Genomic DNA, 22,281 nt, shown 5'->3' with positions numbered 1-22,281 from the left:
TTCTGCAGCCAGAAGGGATGGAGCAAGCCAAGAACCACACTGTGAACCAAAGCTGTGCCATGAGCAGCCAAAGGCACGTGCCAAGACCCAGGCACCTCAATAATTGATCAAGTCGACACAACATGCAGGGAGGTGGAACTAACAGTGGCTCCTGCAAGCTGCTGCCAAGCAAATGTCGTTTCACAAGACGGGGTGATGCTGTCTCAGCGATGTTTTCACTCTCTTGCTGCAGCAGAGGCCAGTTTTAGTCACTGAGCTGCCTGTCACTGTTGGCGTGACTCAAAACCACCCTCTCAGCAGTGCTGGTGACACCACCATACACCTACACGCTGCTCTCCATGTGCTGTCAGGCCCAGCACGGTGTTGCACCTTGGCACCCACAGCTTCCAAATCAAGGCTGGCAGTAAAAACAAGCTGATTAAAGTCTTTGAGGAAGTCTTTGAGGTGATCTACAGCTTTCTCTCCATCCATCCGCAACAGCAGGTAGTGTCTACTCCTGGAAGGTGTTCCTAGGCTTAGATGCCTTAGGAAGGCGTCCACCAAGCCCTTCCTATCACGCACACCAGTCACTCATAGTCCTTTCTTACTGATCCCCTTTATGAAATATGGTTTTCCCCAGAGGTGCAAGATCACCCTTTATGGATTTCTACACCAGCAACACGCAAACATAAGTCAGCCTGGAAAGAAATCAGTGTTTTCTGTTGCATGACTGCCATCCTTCAGCTTTATCCCCTGACCTTCCAGCCCTAGTTGAGTTCGGGGCTGGGGTGACGGTAACAGCGGCTAGCACTTAAAGGAGAGGATTTGTGGGGTTTATTGGGTTAAGGAGAGTTCTGCAAGAAGGAAGAAACCAAAAAGCAGCAGTTTGCTTTGAGTGACCCTGGGGATCTGCTGCCTGTGGTTAGAAGCAGGACTCTGAGGGCCTCCTTCATGCGGTAGAAACTGACACCTCCACAAAGTAAATCAGCATAAACGGCTGCTTGTCTGCACAGGAAAACTGCTGTCCCACTCTTCAGAGGCAGATGCTTCTAAATTCAGCTCCTCAGTACAGCTGAATTAGGCCACGTCACTACCTTAAATGTCACGGCACACCTTCGTGCCACACTGGCTGCTTACACTGCAGCAGAAATGCTCTCTTTACCACGAGCAAGTGGGACAAGCAGGTGAAAGAATAAAGCATAGGAAACCCTGGCATAAGGACAGGAGCTGAGGCAAAGAGAAGCAAGAGAGATGGTTTATGCCAATGACTCTCTTGCAGGCCCATTAGGGACCTAGAAGGGGAGACAATGTCAAGAACAGGTCCTACAATGGTTGGTACATCCTTCCTTGTACTTCCTTCTGCAACAGCAATAGGCAGAAGGCAGTAAGCAGCGTTCAAATAGCAGCTTAATTCAGCACCCAGGAAGCAAACAGGCACAATAGACCAGGCAGGACAGACCAAACTCCCCAGCAACAGGATCCTGGCATCATAGGCCCAAGAATCCCTCTGTTCATCCTAGTTGCCACTCTGTCCAATTGCAGCACTCAAAGAACAGCTAATCCCTCTGAAAAAGATTAGGGAGAGAAAGTGGAGGACAAAAGCAGCAGCTTTTGTTGCTGGAAGTTTGAACAAGAGAGCAGAATGAGCAGCTACCCTGCAGCTGGGATGTGCCAGCCAGACAAGGCAAGTGCATGTACTCAGCCACGCTCTCTCTAATGGGAAGAGCATGTCTCTCAAACAGCTTTGCCAAAACAAAGCCTCTAATCAGGAAGGAGAAATAAACAGTTTCAGCTCAGATGCAATTAATTCTGCTGGGGAGACCCCCCCCTGCAGCCCTGATCCAGCTCTGGGGCAGCAGCACAAGAGGGACGTGGAGCTGTTGGAGCGAGGCCAGAGGAGGACATGGAGATGCTGCGAGGGCTGGAGCAGCTCTGCTCTGGAGCCAGGCTGAGAGAGCTGGGCTGGGGCAGCCTGGACAAGAGAAGGCTCCTGAAGGGGAGACCTGAGAGCAGCTCCAGTGCCTAAAGGGGCTGCAGGAAAGCTGGAGAGGGGCTTGGGACAAGGGCCTGTAGGGACAGGCCAAGGGGAATGGCTTTAACCTGCCCGAGGGGAGACTGAGATGAGCTCTTAGGGAAGTTGGAACTGGCTGAGTTCAGTCCTTCCAATCCAAACCATGCTGTAATTTTATGCTGTGCTGGGGACAGGTGCAACCCTTTTGACACCGTTTTTAGTGGAACTAGCATGGATCTGAGAGGTCTCGTGATCATGGTCCCAAACCATTCTGCAGTTCCAGGATTCCTAACTCTTCTTTACCATTTGTTTCATTTTACACGGGTAATCTCCTTTCTGAAAGAAGACAGCCTCTGCCCAACATCACTTCCCTGCACATACACCCCTACCCAAAATTTCAGGAGTAGACTTTCTGTCCCTTCAGCAAAGCCCCTCTTGACCGCTATGCACACGACACAACTGATGCTGCACTACACAAGAAATAACTTTTTTGGCTAAGACAGGAAAAGCCTGTTAAAGAAATCTGTTAAAAGCAACAGCTGATAAGACTTTGATGCACACGCAGAGCAAGCAAATGTGCAAATACTCTCTCAGATTCCCAAAAGAGATTCTAGGTCACATCTCTCCATTGCATCTCCAAAAAGAGCTGCCAAGCTTGCAGCTCGCTCTACGCAGGCTCTCTTTACCCTCAAATGAGCAAACCTGCAGTTCATCAGGACTGTGAGATTCTGGTGCTGACTGAAAATGATGCTGCAGCCCCACTGGAATTAGCTCTCTCTGTAACATAAGGCGAATGGCACAGGCTTGACATAATGCCCCAAAGCTGTGTTGCTAACGGCTTTAAAGTGACAGAGGAGAGATTGAGATGAGATCTTAAGCAGAAGTTCTTCCCTATGAGGGTGGTGATGCTGCAGGTTGCCCAGAGGAGCATATTGCTAATGCTTTTGCTGCTGGCATCTTTAAAGAGAGCCTAAATACTCAATGAGAACTGTTTCAGATACCTATTTCTCTTAGGATATGGAGAGAGACCACCAAGCCACCCACACCCCAGCACTGCCACGTGCATTAAGCAATGCAAGGTTGTCATATATCAGCCTTAGGCTGAGAGAGCATCACTCAAGAAAGTGACAAGGCAGTGTCCGCAAGTCCCTTTGTGAACACTTCAAACCATGACTTACCTGTCCAAGTAGTTGACAATGTTGGGGTTTTTGTTTTCCCTCATCACAAGGATTTCATTAATAATCAGTTCTTTTTTGGGCTGCTGCTGCAGATTCATCTGTTTGATTGCAACCTGCAGTGAAGAAAGACCAAATACAGCATTATTACAGGAGTCCCCTCGAAACCTGCCCAGTGTTGATTATTGTAGTCCCAAACACTTTGTCCATCATGGGCTCCTCAGCCACTTAGTAACTGAATTCCTGCAGCCAGTTCATTTCCACACATGATGGAAGATCCATAAAGCCAAAAAGGATGAGGGGAATTAACACTTTCATACTGGACCTGTGTCACATCTGGATGGCCACCTCCATCTACAGCTTCTTGACAACAAGAGAGAGATCTCCTACTCTAATATGGACTGGTATGTCAGAAACCTTTTATTTCTTAAAGGATTCCTATTAATTTTAGTTTGGATTGGAAGGTTCTGGAAGTTATTTGGTGTTTTCCCTGCTTCCATGCACATTTCTGCTTCTAGAACTCTACAGCAGGGCAGCCACGCATGGAGGGTGCAAGTAACACCAGGCTGAGTTAGTAGTTTGAGTACTAGTAGTTTAGTACTTTGAGCTGGTGATTCTCTTTCTTTCTCTCACAGCAAGACCTGGGGGAAAAGAAGCACCAATGTCTAGACAAAAGGCTGAAAAGAACTGAATTAGATTCACCTTCATTCCCAGTAATTTACATATAAAAGCATTAGGGATGCATTTGTCTGTTGTAGCCCTTTGGCTTAGTAGCTTTCTGCCTGCTTCAGGGTATCTACTCTGCACGTACAGGTGCAGAAAGCAGGAGGGTTTTAACAGCAAGTTTTAACTCTTATGTTCCACTCTGTCATGACAGCACCTGGCTCTCAGACAGCCTTCAAATCAATAAGACTACTCAGCACGGCAGGAGGCAGAAGAGGAGGGGGAAGGCGCAGGATGCAGATGAAGGAAGACCAGAGCAATGCTAAGGATGCTTCAGAGAGGCTCCTGTACTTCCTCACTCCCATTCAGAGGTAGTCACTGAAGGGATCCAGAAAGAAGGCAGAAAACCATCAAAGGAGTTCCTCCTCTTCCTGTAAAATTCCTCATTGCTTCCAACTAACTGCAATGCTCTTTCCTCAGGGGCTGCAATTAAACTGTCTGAATTCTTCAGGAACTGGAAAAGCGGGTGAAGGAGCTTCAGCGAAAGCACAGTTATGACATTTACTGGTGCATGACCCTGATGCTGACAAAGCAGACACGCTTTGCTGCAGACTTCCATAAGTATATCTGGAATAATGCATACACTTTCCTCTTTAAAAGTCCTCCATCTAGCATCAGTGATTTCCACAGATGCTGCGTATCCCTCACTACTTTATTATGCATGCATCCAACATGCAGGGCGCTTTTCAATATGCAGAAGGGCAGACAACCATAGAAAGACATTCCTTGTCTCTCAACTCAAGGGCAGAAAGCAAGTGGGCAAAGGGTGGGAGAGGAACTATTTCTATGTAAGCCAACTACTGTAAGTGTAGGAAGCAAAGGAGCAGAGAGCACATAAAGAGTTTAAATGGGGACAGGCAGGAATCTTGGGGATGAAGAGAGGAACTACCCAGTCTGAACATTTGCTTTTAGCCTTTGTGGTCACAGAAAGCTTCTTTACAAATACGAAATGATTCAGGAAGCAGCACTTGGGAAATCCTTTTCCCCCAGTTCTCTGCCTCATAAATACTTCATTAAACATAAGAAGCCATAAAGCCCTGACAGACCATCTTTGTCTTGCAGCATCAACTCGAACTGTTAGCACACAATCCAAACTCCACTGCTGTGGTAGCCTGGCAGTACTTACCTCCTGCCCTGTAGCTACATCCATTGCTGTGTAAACTGTACCTGAGGCTCTACATAAGAAAGAAAGAAAGAAACACTTATTAGTGCCTCATAGCAAGACTGAGAGCCTAAAACATGCCCCTTCCTACTTATCTCTTTGAAGTGCTCTCACTCCCATTCCTTCTCATGCAATAATTCCTATGGTAAAAAACATCTGAAATAGGTCTGAGCCAAGGCTGCTGTTGGAGCAGAAGCCAAAGAACTTTGGGGGAACAAAGCTCCTAATAAGGGACACTGTGGTCACCCAAACCTTTGCTGCTAAACCAGCAACTTAGCGCGGCTTGTAGGACCATGAGTTGATCCCATTGAAGCTGGCACGGCCCCAGCTTGCAGACTGCCCAATGTGATCACAGAGCAACCAGCATCAGCTAAAGCAAACAAAATGAGGCATTTGTAGTGAGGGAAATGGGAGTTTGAGCCTCAGCACAGGGAGCTGACAGCACATCTCAGTGACCTGCACTGATTTGCCTCGCTATAACCTCTCCTACAACCCCTGCTTTGTCCTAACCCTGCTAAGAGGGGCATGAGACCCATGGTCCGGGAGAGTTGACGCAGATCATCTTATACACTGAAAATAAGCAGTTCCTTCCCTGCTTACAGATATATTTAGCAACCTGATCATCTAATGACATGTTTTCTTCTATTAAAACACAACCACACACACAAAAACCCCCCAAACAGTCCCTCTGACTCAAGACATTGCCAGGAAAGGAAGAGGAGCTGTGGAACCCCCCCAGACAACCAAAAACACATAAGAAAGCAAAAAAGCCCAAATCAAACACAATAAACTCTCCAAAGCATCACCAATAGCTTTCACAGCAAACTCACTGAGACTGGTTTCAGCACTTCCTTCTGAACATAAGGAAAGGCATAGGAGAGAAGAGGAGGATGTACTAACCCTTGTCCAATCTTCTCGAAACACGTGTACTTCTTTTTGGGGTCACCCACACTCACAATGCTTCCTACAAAAGAAAATAAGAGGCTTTTATAAGGACTTTGTGGTACAGCTTTAAGAACCAGCTGTACTTTAAGAGCAGCCCCATAGCCACAGTGGGCTCTGCTGAGCCTTGTGAACCACTCATCAGGAATCCAGAGGCACATAAACCCCAGGGAAGTCTTCAGTTATTTATGCACACACATCAGCTGCAGCACTCCTGTCTCACAGGTATTTCCCTTCCGAAAGGGTGGAATACAGACATTAAAGCACATTAAATCTTCACTAGTAGCTGATCACTGCATGCTGCTAGGCACAGAATGGGGATACATGGCCCTCATGCATGTAAATACAATTATTATTTGGGCCTATAACGGATGCTTCAGAGAGACTCTTCATTAGAGATTGTAGTGATAGGACAAGGGGTAACGGGTTCAAACTGAAACAGGGGAAGTTTAGATTGGATCTAAGGAAGAAATTCTTTACTGTGAGGGTGCTGAGGCACTGGAATGGGTTGCCCAGGGAAGTTGTGAATGCTCCATCCCTGGCAGTGTTCAAGGCCAGGTTGGACAGAGCCTTGGATGACATGGTCTAGTGTGAAGCGTCCCTTCCTGTGGCATCACTGCAGCTCAGCACTCCCTGCAAACATTAACTGATATTCACAACACCCCTGAGGCAGGCAGGAATCACACCCTTTCTAGGCTGAAGAAATCAGAGCCAACAACTCCGTAGAGCTCAGCCGGGAGCAAGTCTCTTCTCTAACAGCACCCGGGTGGCTAATAGGATCAAGGGATGTTGAGCTGCATCCGAGCTGCTGTTTGCAAGTCACCCAAGCTGCCAACATACGGTGCTGCTTTCCAAGGGATCCAGGGCTGAGCCTAACCAGATGTATATTGGCAAAGAAACTGCTCGTGGTCACCAGGCCAAGAAATGCAAGCAGAGTAAGAGCAGGCTATTTTCAGACAGCACTGGAGAGCGGCCAAACCTCCAGGGTTTAGGGCAGACAGAGGTAAAGGCAGGGAATATGGCCCATGTTTGGAAAGGAGTGAAGAGAAGAGCAATCTGGCTGTATAAAACCCACTGTACAATTAGGGAAGCAATGCCGTCTGCCCTGAGGACAAGAATTCCTGGGCAAATATTCATAAACTCTCCATCAAAGCCTGACACAGGCTACAAGTACAGACTGTGAGACAGGGAAATGCTTCCCCAAGGCAGTGACAGCACAGAATGCTGCAGTGACAAGAGGCAGTTCCCAGTCTTGTCCTCATCCCTCAAATGGGGTAATGTTTCCTACCTTCTAAAGATCCAGACAAGGATTCAGTAATGCTTGCACCAATGTTGTGATAATGCTAAGATTTATCTAAGCATTTAGATAATGCTAAAAGATTTATCAGCTTCCTTTTAACCTTTGTGCATCTTCAGTATGTGTAAATACATATGTGCTTTAAGATTTTAATCACTGTAGTTACATGTCAAACCAAAAGATGTAAAGGCTGCATGTCTGCACAAGTACAACGCCACTGCCCTCAGTGGAAAAACACCAGTCAACAACAGGATTCAAACCTCATTGCTTATTTCTGACCAGCCCATACCTAGAAGCCGACGCTTAACAGCAACCACTGAACTTCGCACACACATGTATACCTACAATGAAATCCCTCAATCATAGAATCATAGAATGGTTTGGGTTGGAAAGGACCTTAAGATCACCCAGTTCCAACCCCCCTGCCATGGGCAGGGACACCTCACACTAAACCATGGCACCCAAGGCCTCATCCAACCTGGCCTTGAACACTGCCAGGGATGGAGCATTCACAACCTCCCTGGGCAACCCATTCCAGTGCCTCAGCACCCTCACAGTAAAGAATTTCTTCCTTAGATCCAATCTAAACTTCCCCTGTTTCAGTTTGAACCCGTTACCCCTTGTCCTGTCACTACAGGCCCTGAAGAAGAGTCCATCCCCAGCATCCTTATAGGCCTCCTTCAGACACTGGAAGCTGCTATGAGGTCTCCACGCAGCTTCTCTTCTCCAGGCTGAACAGCCCCAACTTTCTCAGCCTGGCTCCATACAGGAGCTGCTCCAGCCCCTGCTCATCCTCGTGGCCTCCTCTGGACTTGTTCCAACAGTTCCATGTCCTCAATGCTAAAGAATCACCAGTTCAGCACTGAACACCACTTGCTGGAGCAAGGAAGGTGTCACACATGACATTTGCCTCCCAGCACTCCTAAGAGCAGCACTTGCACTTCTCCTCCTTACAGAAGTGAGTGTAGTTGTATTGGGATTGCACTTTTTCTCCTGCCATAGTCCCTGCTTGTCCTACCTGGTCACAAAAATGGCTAGAATCCTTTAATGGTACATGGGTTCTGATTGTGAAGTCACTACTTAGGAACACTGGGTGTGAGTTTTCCAATAGGTCCAGTTAACATGCCATCAATTCAACTGAAGCTTTATTTAGAGGAATGAGTACTCAGGTGCCATTTTACTTTTAAGTTATACCCTCAGATTAAATTCTCCTTCATCTAGCAGTTAGTTTTTGCTTCATAAATAACTGACCTTCAGGGGTATACCCTCAACACAGGAGATCAGCCCGACCATAGAGGTGCTAACACAATTTACATCAACTCACAAGCAAGGCATGGCTGTAATTAAGACAGGATTAGTAGTTCAAAGGATTAGAAATGCTCTACCCTAATAGAAACTGGCCCAGGCTGAGGATAGCATCAGCTGCACAGAAGAGCTGGTTCAGCTGTTGTATATGCTACAGCGTAACCCCGAAACACCAGGCAGCACTTGAACCAAAGGCAGATACTGTTAAAGACACTACGACAGAGAAACACAATGGATTTGTCTTGAAAACCACCACTAATTTGGGTGCCCACACAATGTTAAGGCACTTAAGAATAACCAAGTGCCTTGATACCATGGTGTTGTGGAAGGTGAACATAGGGATGGGATGCATTTTCTCTCCATCTTTTAGACACTTTCTGTCTAACACTGCAATATCCACACTCCAGAGCTGCAGAATATCATGAAGAGCAAACTCACACCTCACAGTTAAGTAGATGTTACTTATTCAGGGCTTGTTTTGCAGAGCCTGAGGAGCTCTAACTCCCTGGGGACTTCAGTTGGCATCACAGGTGCTCAGCTTACATTTATGCGCCCTCCTTACATCTGCCCCCAGTTTTGGCACGCAGTCACAACACAACGTCATCAGTAAAGGATCTCAAAATGGGACTGTCAAAACACTGCAGCTTATGGAAGTTCTGAGAAACCAACCCAGCAGGACCTGGAATTTAAAGGAAGGAACATACTTAATTTTTCCAAGATCTCCTCATCTGACATTTTTGGCTTTTTCTTTTGCTTCTCCATGTTCCTGACCAGCGCATCGGGTGCCACTGTGCTGTTTTCCGAGGGAGAAGAAATAGGAGAGGTGGCCACATCTCTGGTAGGAGGAGGCAGCGGGTCTATCACAGAGCGGGTGTAGATCTAGTTTGGTTGAGAGAAACATGTTAGATGAAGATTTAAACACTTCTATTCATATTGTTCTTGTTCTTGATGCTGTCAGGGCTGCATTTCTATAGCTACTTCATTAAGAAGTAAGCAAGGACTCTCTTGTCCCCCCAAACAGGTGATAAAACAAAGGTGCTGAGCCAGAAGGAAGAGCTCCAACCTCCTCCCTCCTGCCCCCAAGAAGGGCTCAGCATCATGGATGAGGGACCATAGTCAAGACACATCTCTGCCTGCAGTGGTGGGGGCTGAAGGGAGTATTTCTGCTCACGGATTTCGTGTGCTCAGGCCGTGGAGCTATCACAGGGGGTGGAGCTGCATCATCTTCATCATCTTCATCTTCAGACACTGAGGGCACTGCAGGGGTCTCAGAGACAGCTTTCACATTCTGCATGTGGTCACACAAACAGCAAATAGGAAAAAGAAATCTTTAACTGCTTGACTTAGCATTAAAATCTTCATGTGTTCTCTAAAATCTGAGAGGTTGAGTGATCATCAGCTTTGGGATGGTGACTGAGCTCAGGAGAGAATTTGGAAGCAGAACCTGGTAAAATCTTTTCAAATCCCTTTTAAAATTGCTTTCTAAAAGAAAATTTCACAAAAACCATGAAAAATTCTGATTTTTTTTTAAGCTTTGTAAGTGGTTTAGAAAATTACCTGGATTTTTTTTTTGCAATGCTGCGATTAGAAAAGAAAGTCACTTTTAACCTTCTAAATTTGAAGCTGGATTTGAAGTTCATGGCATCTTTACACTATCAACATCTCAAAATACACTTGGTGAGATCCTCAACCCACTAGAACAGTTCTGCTCATGCATCACCGCTTCCCTAAGAGTGGCAGGGGAAAAGAGTGGCAAAATTAAGTTCTCTGTGTAAGAGGGGTAAAGCAACATAGTATTTCACTGAACCTGTAATACTTGGAGTCACCAGCACCCTGATATAGAATCATAGAATCACAGAATAATTTCGGTTGGAAAGGACCTTAAGATCATCCAGTTCCAACTCCCCTGCCATGGGCAGGGACACCTCACACTAAACCATGGCACCCAAGGCTCTGTCCAACCTGGCCTTGAACACCGCCAAGGATGGAGCATTCACAACCTCCCTGGGCAACCCATTCCAGTGCCTCAGCACCCTCTCAGTAAAGAATTTCTTCCTTAGATCCAATCTAAACTTCCCCTGTTTCAGTTTGAACCCGTTACCCCTTGTCCTGTCACTACAGTCCCTGATGAAGAGTCCCTCCCCAGCATCCTTGTAGGCTCCCTTCAGATACTGGAAGCTGCTCTGAGGTCTCCACGCAGCTTCTCTTCTGCAGGCTGAACAGCCCCAACTTTCTCAGCCTGGCTCCATACAGGAGCTGCTCCAGCCCCTGATCATCCTCGTGGCCTCCTCTGGACTTGTTCCAACAGTTCCATGTCCTTTTTATGTTGAGGACACCACAACTGCACACAATGCTCCAAGTGAGGTCTCACGAGAGCAGAGTAGAGGGGCATATCATTGCTAAAGTGTTCCTGACATAACACAAAAGCTTTACCTGTTAAAAGCAACAAGAAAAACAACCTATTTCCTGAATATCACTGAATGGTTTAGGTTGGAAAGGACCTTAAAGCTCATCCAGTTCCAGCCCCCTCCCACAGACAGGGACACCTTCTACCAGAATATACCCAAAACTAAAGGTTATCCAGTGTCTTCCAAAAACAATCTTAGCACATTGGCAACTACTGCTTTTTTCAGGGTTTACTTTAAAATCCAACAGCCTCAGCTATTCTAAACTCCCGAGGACTGATGTACAATGAATGAACAACAGCAAAAACTCTCCTTTCCCTTTCATAGATAGTCCCAAATGATCAGATCTGAACACGCTGCCTGTGGAAGGGAGCAGAACCAGTCAACTCCAGATAATGGCACTGCAGTGAGAAAGCAAGAGATGAGGGAATTGTGGGGGTTTATGACTCATCTTAACTGATTAAGTTTGGTTTCTTCCATCTCTCATACACATAAATGTATTGCATCCAACAAAGCAAACAGAGTGGTGCCTGCCCTGGTCCGGACAGAGTAAAGGTCGAGCAGAGAGGAGAACCTTTTATTTCCTGTTCTGCTGGAGATCAGTTTGGTTAATCAACAGTAACCAACATTAGTTATGGTCAATCAGATGTTGTGGGTTAGTAATTAATTGGGGTTTATATCAGAGATGTTTATAGAGACACATAAAACCTGACACGGAGTGGATGTAAGATTCTAGCCATAGGAACAGATTGACTTCTACGGAAACATAACTATTTCTCTTCATTAATTCCCTAATTTCTATTCATTATTCACTAATAAAAGCTACTTGTGCTTACTTGGTTCTCCCCTAGTTGTTAGAAAAGGTGCAGGGCACATGTCTTGGTTTATAAACAGGTCTTCACTATACAAATGTATATAGTTCAGATGTTAAAACACTAAGCAAACTAGAAGTTTACATGTGGTTAACTACTCTATGCAAGGTTTTAACCCCCAAACCCGAGACAGAATGTGAATATCAGGCTTACCAATGTATTTGATGAATTGTAATCCTCTGTTGATTTATCTGAAAGAGATAGTAAAGCCATTGTAAATGAGTTGTAATGCAGTAGTAGTGCAGAGAGGAGGAAAGGACAAGCTCCCTTTGGAAAGGGCAGGAAAAAAGGCTGCTCTGAAACCTTGGCATTGCCTTCAGATTCCCAGAACAAGCTGACACCAGGCAGATATGGGAACAGAGGGCAAAAAAAATGGGAATAGAGGGTAAAAAACACTACAGATAAATGCAGGAGCCCCAAATCCCTGCTGCAGGAGGGTGTAACTTCCCAGAGCAACACCTGAATGAATACTGTCCCCATCCATATATGCAAAATCTTTCCAATGGGCTACATCATCAGTGGAGGCACTGCAGCTAGCCTGAGACCTGCAAGATGCTCACTCTCAGCCACCTCAGCTTCCTGGAATAGAATTAGAGGAACCCACGAGTCAACTGATGGGCTTCTTGTTTGACTATTCAAACACATACAGGGAAGATTTGTGCTTTTATCCCTGTCTGGAGCCTTTCTAATTAATACCAGTTCGGGTGACATGGCTCTATCCTCTTGAAAGAGCCAAAGCTTAATATAAAGGGAATGAGTTACAGTTGAAAGAGAAAAGGAGTGGTGGATGGAGATGTTCTCCAGTGGGCAGGTAATCCATACAAAGAAGGCACAAAACTTTGGCAGCTCTGATTTTTAGAGGAATCCAGCCAGCAATAAACAATTCACTTGGCAGCTGAAGGGTCCTCAATCATGGAACATGGGAGCAAAGCTCATCCCAAGCATGCGTGAAGCAACATCCACACACAATGCTGGGAAAGTGGAACTGGTGCAAAATGTAGCTGCCTGTTTGTCCAGGGATCACTGGGAACTCAATTCCAGCACTCTGGGATCTGCCTTCCAGCTGGAAGCTTCTGAAAACCTATGTGGTTTGGGGATTTGGCCAGTTGACTGACTCCTCTTTTGCAGCTATGTTAGGCATCAGGATCAACGAAACAACGTGTTGAAGGAAGAGGGATGCTTGAGCAGCCACTCACTCACATCTTCCTTGATAAGACAGATGTATTTGTTGATTAAAGGAAGGAAACCCCACCTATAGTGACTAATAGAAAGCTGGACAATGCAGCCATATGAAACAATCAGCACGTACCTGTGAAACTCATGTACTTCTGGCTGTTGGAGATCTTCTTGGAGTTGTAAAACTCCAACACATCCAGCACTGCCTGAGGGTTCTTCTTCTGCTCCGACTTGGTGATGTTGGAAGTCTGCAGTAAACGTGCCCATTGCTCTGGCATTCCCTGTGGGGAGATTGATGGACTTTGTTAGCTCATAGTGACCAACATGGTCACAGCACACAGATACCCACTAGAGTTGTACCATACCTACACTGTGCTGAGGGAAACATGGAGAAGGAGGAGAAGGAGAAGAAGGAGAGGAGAAGGAGTTACAAGTCACATTTTCCTTACACAGAAATGCAAACACAACTCTGCTCACAAGGCTGTGGGCAAGTCCCAGGTCCTTTGAAGACCAAAGCTCAAAACCCAGAAAGGAGCAGACCCAAATGATGCAGTTCAGGAAGAGCATGAAGCCCAAAAAACCCCAAAACCTTTATGCACATACTATACACACAGATTTACATATATCCAAGGAAGTCTATAGAACATATACTGTGTAGCACCTAGCACAATGGACATGCAACATTCATTTGTGTCTTCTCACAGCACTAGAGTTCATTGATAATAGTGGTTTGGTGCCTATTGTAACCAGTGCTGGGAATGCAGAGATGTTAACTTCACATATGAAGCTCAGAATTTCATTACAGAGACATCATTTCAGCCAGAAAACAAACACATTTGAAGTACAACCAGACTTGTGCCTTTCAGCAGCAGCAAGAATAAGTCTGTAGAGATGAAGTGGCAAGTGACTGGCATAAAGTTACCCTCCCTGCTCAAAAGGATGCTGGATGCACCACTTGGGTACATCTAGGTTAACCTGGGCAAGTCTAGAGGCTGACATGAAAAACACAACTGTACACATGAATGAGGTGAGGAAGGAGAGCAAAGTGCCTGAAAAGAAGCATAATAAAGCCCGGTAAAACCAGCTTGCTCACAAACAACTGCTGCTGCTATAAAATCCTATCTCAGAATGAAATTAAGAAGCATAAGATGATGAAATACAACTCTGTGGTCATAGTATTTTTCATGTCAATAAAAACAGCCATAAAAGCATGTGACATTGCCTTAGGACAGCACACACATGTTTTGTCATCAGCAGTTATACATGGCTGTGTGTCTCCTAAAGGGGAACTCTCAGAACCCCACTTGGTGGACACAGACTATGCTGTCGACCTAATCCAGCTCTGTAAGAGGAAGGGAGGCGAAGGGAGGAGGGCTATACTATGTTTTGCTGTTCACATGAGCCAAAACAACAGGAAAGGCAAAGTTTGCTGGCAGCCTGGGCTCCTGAGATGTGCCAAGTCTGACAAACAGTCTCTCAGCAGGAATTAGTGGGTAACCTCTGCCGATGTGTTTCAAAGGAGATCAAACTACACAATGGTAATAGCCTTTCCAGCATCACTACATGAAAGATGAATGGCTCCTCACAGCAATATGCCAAACCACAGAGTTCTCTTTTCCTCCAGCTTCACTTACTGTGAATTCCCCCGTGACTGCATCAAACCCCACATGAATGGTGTGCTCAAAGTCTGAAGGGAGGGAGATCTCGGGCCGCTCTTTCTCTTTCTTTTTATTAGCTGGAAGAGACAAGAAGAACAAGCCATAAGTGCAGCAAGAATTAAAACCTTCCCAATAGCTTCCAATTCACCAACCCAACCATCCCCCCTTTTTGCTCGTCATAGGATTTGATTTGGGGCAGACAAACAGCAAGTTTAAGAAATTGGTCACCTCATTTCAGAGCAGCCACAGCAAATGGACAACAAAAAACAAAGTTCTGTGACACAAAGCAACAGGTTTTTGAATGCAAAGTTCTGCATCAAGAGGAGCGTGACCAGCAGCTCGAAGGAGGTGATCCTGCCCCTCTGCTCTGCTCTCGGGAGACCTCACTTGGAGCATTGTGTGCAGTTCTGGTGTCCTCAACATAAAAAGGACATGGAACTGTTGGAACAAGTCCAGAGGAGGCCACGAGGATGATCAGGGACTGGAGCACCTCCTGTATGGAGCCAGGCTGAGAAAGTTGGGGCTGTTCAGCCTGGAGAAGAGAAGCTGCGTGGAGACCTCAGAGCAGCTTCCAGTGTCTGAAGGGGGCTACAAGGATGCTGGGGAGGGATTCTTCATCAGGGACTGTAGTGACAGGACAAGGGGTGATGGGTTCAAACTGAAACAGGGGAAGTTTAGATTGGATCTAAGGAAGAAATTCTTTACTGTGAGGGTGCTGAGGCACTGGAATGGGTTGCCCAGGGAGGTTGTGAATGCTCCATCCTTGGCGGTGTTCAAGGCCAGGTTGGACAGAGCCTTGGGTGCCATGGTTGAGTGTGAGGTGCCCCCGCCTATGGCAGGGGGCTTGGAACTGCATGATCCTAAGGTCCTTTCCAACCCAAACCATTCTGTGATTCTATGAATTAACACAGGACAAGCACAAGACAAGGAAACTGTACTTTCAGTATGTCAAGTATCAACCAGCTGGGCTACACTCAACAGCACAAGCACTATGTACCTAAAACATTCACTCAGACTTACACAGGTCAGAGTCAAGAGCACTACAGTGGCGTAAGTGGAAGCCATGCAGTTTTGAACACATTTTTTGATATGTTGTCTAAAGCTACTTTAAAAAACCAAAATATTATGGGCTGTTAAATATACACTCACCTCATATTAAGACAGGGTCTTAATGTTTTTTAATGGCTTCCTTCAAGCTGCTTCTTATGAAGAACCCCAAATATAACATGTATCTGCTACAAATCGCAAATGAGCAAAGCCAGTTGTATTTTCCACCTCACAAAATGAACTAAATGTGGTTTCAATAAGACGCTTACAAGATGCAGAGCAACACGGCAGAATGGGCCAGGTGAGGAGCAGAAGTCACAAAGAAACAGGAAAGGCAGTAAATCAAAGCAGATGCACTCCGCATATTTTAAAGTCACGTCTCCAAATGAGATTATCATTATGCCTTGGATTAAGTTCATCTATAGAATCACAGAATGGTTTGGGTTGGAAAGGATCTTAAGATCATCCAGTTCCAACCCCCCTGCCATGGGCAGGAAAAGGAGAATCACCACATATTAAGGACTCCACTTTCGTTTTCATAGTTACTGTGTTCAACAAGTTGAGATCAGATTGAGAAAGAGCCACATTCTACATGGAGTTGCTGCTGCTTGCAGTTACAAAATGAGCAGAGCCTGGAGAAGTGACTAAACCACTTCTGCTTCCCAGCTGTTACCTTTTTTATCGCAAGCCAAACAGGATTTGTTTCATGGCTGGCATTCCTCAGTGCATTGTTGGCAGCAGGAATGCCAAAGCCCAGGTATGTCGGGAACCTGTGAGGATAACACTCAACATTGCACTTATTTAAGGCACTGCTGGTGGTGAGTTGTGTACAGATGGTCAGGGCTCACCCCAAAGGACTGAATCATCGAATCCCAGACTGGTTTGGGTTGGAAGGGACCTTAAAGCTCATCCAGTTCCAACCCCTGCCACAGGCAGGGACACCTTCCACTGGAGCAGCTTGCTCCAAGCCCCTGTGTCCAACCTGGCCTTGAACACTGCCAGGGATGGGGCATCCCATTTCCTTCAGCTCCAGCTCTGGCACTGTTCTGTGTGTCATTCCTACTGCACGGAGTAATTCTGGAGAAAGAGCAGGATCAGATGCTCCATGTGGGACATGAAGATGGAACAGATTGTTTTCGATCCCTCTTTCAAACAAATGGGATGGGGGAAGCTGAATCACAGAAAAGCAGTGGAGTTGGCAAGGAAAACGAGAAGAGAAAGCTGCCAGGCTGGAGGAGCCATCACAGAGTGGGAACTAGAAGCAGACAGAGCAGCTGCTGGTTAGCAGACGGTGAGCATCTGCAGCACAGAGCCCTGCCAAAAATGGGACAAGCAGCTGCATCCAGCAGGTACACAGAAAAAGCTGCATGTACTAGCGATGGATGGAAAGCAAGAGGAAAAGAGATGCAGAGAGAGCCATCAGAGGCACCATATGCTACAGCCCTCTCTACAGGATCAACCCATTCCCGCATGCTAATGAGTAAGGTGCCAGCTCAGCCTAGAAGCCCATCATTCAGGTGAGGAAGAAGAGGGAACCTGTACTAGCACTGCTATGCAGGAGTGCTGCCTGGATGATGCACAACCACGTGTGGTCCAGAATAACTGCCGCAGTAGATTTGAATGTATCCCTAAAAAAGCTTAAGGGCATTAAGGTGCTCTCCAGAAGTCAATACACTTTGGTGTTTTCTAGTTCTACATTCAGGCAGCCTGAGCTCCTGCCACACACCCAAATGCCAATAAATGTCTCTGCAATCAACTGCTCCAGTATCTGTTGAACCAGGAAACTGAAATCACTGCTGACTGCTAATTTATCCCGAGCAGGAGACGATGGCCTGAGCAAGCCTCAGCTACGCAGAGCAATAAAAACAGTTCTGGAGGGCCTGATTAAATAACATAATGGCCTTTGTCAGTCCAGCTCTCTGTTTATGTGCAACACATACACTGCAGGATAGAAGCAGGAAGAGATTCTTCTGTGTTTGGAGAGGGACTTTTTACAAGGGCCTGTAGGGACAGGCCAAGGGGAATGGCTTTAACCTGCCAGAGGGGAGACTGAGATGAGCTCTTAGGCAGAAGCTCTTCCATAGCTAAATGGAAGTGTGCAAACATGTCTGAGGCTCAGGATTTAAGCTCCTATGTGCCCTTTAACCAGGGCTCTGACCATGCACAGAGGCAGCACAATGGAAAAGGCACTTCCCAAAGAGCCTTCAGCTAGAATTGCCTTCTTGACCCAGCGTCCTGTAGAAGATGCCCTCAGGATGTCTCCCCTTGTTGGCCTCCCCTCTGATCTGGGCCCACAGCAGGTCTGTTGCCTGGTTCCACAGCAAGACCCCACTTATTTGAGCTGCACCTCTACATTAAGCACAACCCCTTCACCTTCTTCCCCATCCATCCTTCATTAAGTGCCTGCTCCAGCACTGTTTCCTGCCCAAAGAGCTACCACTTCTCCGATGGGACTGACAGCATCAACTTCAGCAGCTCTTAGGCTACAGCATGAAAGCCAGCATCCATCTTCACTAGCAAAATAAACCACAGAGCATTTCAGTTCTTCACAGGCTCTTTGCAGCCCCAGCAGAGGTTAAACCCAAATCACTGCTTTCCTGGGGAAACATCCAAAGGTCATGGATTTGCCTCTAACTGAATGGAAAGCAACTCCTCTTTGAGTCCAGCCAAACTAACACATAGCACCCAAAATGTTTCAGGCATAAACCAAAGAGGTGTCTGAAACCCTGGGAATTTCATTAATGTTTAAGCAGCTGAAAGCACTTAGAATTCAGTTGTCATCATGAGATTGGAAGAAGCTTTCATAAGATGAAAACCAACCCATCTGAAGCGAAGGTGACAGTGTTCAGGGTATTTTTTGCTCGACAGGAATTAGCAGACAGAAGCAATCCCTCTCATTGGGGCAGGTGTATTGCAACAGAAGGCTCTGCTGAGCTTGGCTAAACAAAACTCTCTCATATCTCGAAGCATCTGCCATGTTGGCCAATCTTCAGCAAACGCAGGCATCTTCAGTGGCAGTCTGTGCTGATTTTACCCAAACCGTTCACTTCTGCAGCTCCCTTCTCCAATCCAGTTCAAACAAGCACTTTGGATTCTATTTCTTCTACTGTCTTATAAATTTCAGGTACTCATAGAACCATAGAATGGCTTGGGTTGGAAAGGACCTTAAGATCATCCAGTTCCAACCCCTGCCATGGGAAGGGATGCTTCACACTAGACCATGTCATCCAAGGCTCTGTCCAACCTGGCCTTGAACACCGCCAGGGATGGAGCATTCACAACCTCCCTGGGCAACCCATTCCAGTGCCTCAGCACCCTCACAGTAAAGAATTTCTTCCTTAGATCCAATCTAAACTTCCCCTGTTTCAGTTGGAACCCGTTACCCCTTGTCCTGTCACTACAGTCCCTGAAGAAGAGTCCCCCTCCAGCATCCTTATAGGCCCCCTTCAGACACTGGAAGCTGCTCTGAGGTCTCCACACAGCTTCTCTTCTCCAAGCTGAACAGCCCCAATGTTCTCAGCCCCTTTAGTTGTCTGGAACTGCTGAGCTTATAAATTTAAGCCCCCCAATCCTTTAAGGAGGCCAACACAAAAATCTTGCACCTTTTTAGGATTAATACTCCTAAGGCCAAGTTCTATCCAAGATCTGGCAAACATTTAACATTGAGTTCATGGGTTTCTGGACTGCAGATTCAAACAATCCAAAGTTGCCAAAGGCACAGGCTGAGAAAGCTGGGTCTAAGTTGGATGTAAGGAAGAAGCTCTTCCCTGTGAGGGTGCTGAGGCGCTGGCCCAGGGTGCCCAGAGAAGCTGTGGCTGCCCCGTCCCTGGCAGTGTTCAAGGCCAGGTTGGACAGAGCCTTGGGTGCCATGGTTTAGTGTGAGGTGTCCCTGCCCATGGCAAGGGGTTGGAACTGGATGATCTTAAGGTCCTTTCCAACCCAAACCATTCTATGATTCTATGACTGCTGTGATACTTTGTAGAAAACTAACCTACATCTTGCTTATTTAAAGCAGTGACACCAATTTGTCTTTTCACTCATAACAACGAAGGAAGCAAACTCCATCCTGAAGCCCAGGAAGATAAAGATACGTAGGCTTGACTTCAGTTACCCTCTGTCCAGACACCATTGCAACGCAGACTCTACAGAAAGCTGATGTATTAGCAACTCTAAAAAATAGGTCAGATATAAAAAGGAACCAGCAGGAATTAGGAGATGGAGCTTTATTTTCTTACATCCCTTCGAAAGATTCATGTGAGGGGTTTTTTAAATACCCTGATCTTAAAAATAAGAGTTTCACGTACAGTTCACAGCTCCTCTCTCCATTCCCATCTGTTACAGTCCCTCTAACACCAGAAAATTCCTTTAGTTCACAAGAAATGTGCAAGAATCTGCAGTAATGGCTTATTCTTAACAGCAAGCAGGCAATGCCTGACCCAAACACTCAACAGTAAATGACCATGGAGTGACATATGACAGGCCTAGCAGGAGATGGCCTGTTGGTCACGCTGAACTCATGTTATTTGCTGTTTAAAACAGCAAAACAAGCAAGAGACCTCCCACTGCTCCCCATCAAAGGGTTTGCCAGAACCAGATTTAATTGACCTGCTTGTAATCGGTACAAAAGAGATGACTTTAAAGACTACTCTGCACAAGTCAGGCTGGGAAGTGGCAGAGCTCGTCCCAGTTTTCAAGGACACTGTTCTCATAATTTCAGGAGAAGAGGCAAAACCCAAGAAATTAAAAGAGAAGCCCAGAACAGAGTAAGTGGGATGGGTTAAATGTGGCAGGGTTAATTATCATTAAACGGGCTGAGAAAGCTGTTCAGCCTGGAGAAGAGAAGCTGCGTGGAGACCTCAGAGCAGCTTCCAGTGTCTGAAGGGGGCTACAAGGATGCTGGGGAGGGACTCTTCACCAGGGACTGTAGTGACAGGACAAGGGGTGATGGGTTCAAATTGTAACAGGGGGAGTTCAGGTTAGATACAAGGAAGAAGTTCTTTACTGTGAGAGTGCCCAGAGAAGCTGTGGCTGCCCCATCCCTGGCAGTGTTCAAGGCCAGGTTGGACACAGGGGCTTGGAGCAAACTGCTCCAGTGGAAGGGGTCCCTGTCCGTGGCAGGAGGGTTGGAACTGGAGGATCCTTTTCAGCCCTAATTGCTCTATGATCCTATGATTATTAAAACCAGATCTACACACAGCACCTTATAAACCCCAAAATGACCAAGACAGCTCTGCAGGGAACAAACACACACATTTTCTAACACCTAAACCATCACAGAGCATCAGGTGCTCAACTAAGGTCATTCATAGCAACATTCAAACACAAGGTTTAGAAGAAGAGACAAAATACTGTACTTTTATCTCCTGGTAAAATAGATCGGTAAAATCGGTCCTTCCTTTTCTTCTCCTCCGGGTTGGGAGGCAAAGGTTTGGAGCCATGGTTTAGAGTTCCAGGATCTTTGCTTCCCGACCCAATCATAGTGCTGGTATTTCTCATTGGAGGAGCAGGTGGTTTGTCTTCTGTTTCAACTCCATTGTTCGACATCTTCAGTTGGGGAGGCCGTTACTAGGAATAGGAAAAAGAGAAGAAACAACAAGCTTGATTTATTGCTTTGTAAACCAGAATCACACACTGTCAAATGAACCACAATAGGTATTTGCGGACCAACCTGTAACCTCATATTAACACAGACATGGTGGCTTGAATTCACCATCATCACTGCCAGGGATGGGGCAGCCACAGCTTCTCTGGGCACCCTGGGCCAGCGCCTCAGCACCCTCATAGGGAAGAACTTCTGCCTAAGAGCTCATCTCAGTCTCCCCTCTGGCAGGTTCAAGCCATTCCCCTTGGCCTGGCCCTACAGGCCCTTGTCCCAAGCCCCTCTCCAGCTTTCCTGCAGCCCCTTTAGGCACTGGAGCTGCTCTCAGGTCTCCCCTTCAGGAGCCTTCTCTTCTCCAGGCTGCCCCAGCCCAGCTCTCTCAGCCTGGCTCCAGAGCAGAGCTGCTCCAGCTCTCACAGCATCTCCATGGCCTCCTCTGGGCTCGCTCCAGCAGCTCCACGTCCCTCTTGTGCTGCTGCCCCAGAGCTGGATCAGGGCTGCAGGGGGGGTCTCCCCAGAGCACAGCAGAGGGGCAGGAACCCCTCTCTTGACCAGCTGGTCCCAGAGCTCTACCCACATCACCTCCATGCCACAGCCTTGGCTGGTCCCAAGCCATTCCCAGCCTTCCCGTGGTAGCAGCACGCTCCAAGCACAATTCAAACCACCAGCAAGTTGACTGCATTTTGTTCTTGTTTGGAAGGGTCAAACAAAGCCAGATCCCCAACACACACATAAATCCTTAAGTAAATAATCCCCGCTGTGAGGATTTAGGGACGGAAGCTTTGGAACAGGGTAACGGGTTTATTCTGCAACAACTAGCTTGTTCCACCCAAATGAGATCAGCGCTACTCCAGACACAGCCTGGTTGCAGCCAGATCCTTCTGGAAGCTGGAATTTGTCTGTGTTATGTTCTCAAAGGAAAGTTGAGAG

General features: G+C 46.6%; 1 protein-coding gene across 6 annotated transcripts in view; it reads right to left on the bottom strand.

Annotated features, from left to right (window-relative positions):
• The window catches only part of PAK1 (p21 (RAC1) activated kinase 1), a gene marked incomplete at both ends in the record, with an annotated part of 29,005 nt that extends 7,709 nt beyond the window's left edge, over positions 1 to 21,296 (bottom strand). For 3 of the 6 annotated variants that reach the window (XM_080612715.1, XM_080612717.1, XM_080612716.1), the window contains 9 exons: positions 3,169 to 3,281; positions 5,015 to 5,063; positions 5,951 to 6,014; positions 9,299 to 9,473; positions 9,766 to 9,882; positions 12,025 to 12,062; positions 13,181 to 13,328; positions 14,682 to 14,782; positions 21,107 to 21,296. In XM_080612715.1, the coding sequence (XP_080468841.1) occupies positions 3,169 to 3,281; positions 5,015 to 5,063; positions 5,951 to 6,014; positions 9,299 to 9,473; positions 9,766 to 9,882; positions 12,025 to 12,062; positions 13,181 to 13,328; positions 14,682 to 14,782; positions 21,107 to 21,296 (995 nt within the window). Of the gene's footprint in view, positions 1 to 3,168; positions 3,282 to 5,014; positions 5,064 to 5,950; positions 6,015 to 9,298; positions 9,474 to 9,765; positions 9,883 to 12,024; positions 12,063 to 13,180; positions 13,329 to 14,681; positions 14,831 to 21,106 lie in introns of all 6 variants that reach the window. The other 3 variants (XM_080612714.1, XM_080612719.1, XM_080612718.1) reach the window with 3 other exon arrangements.
• Positions 21,297 to 22,281: the final 985 nt, after the last annotated feature.

The sequence above is a fragment of the Psittacula echo genome (assembly GCF_963264785.1).
Source record: "Psittacula echo genome assembly, chromosome: 3".
In the NCBI taxonomy this organism is placed as follows: domain Eukaryota; kingdom Metazoa; phylum Chordata; class Aves; order Psittaciformes; family Psittacidae; genus Psittacula; species Psittacula echo.
Note: the sequence above shows the minus strand (reverse complement) of the source record. Positions and strands in the feature narration are given on the sequence as shown.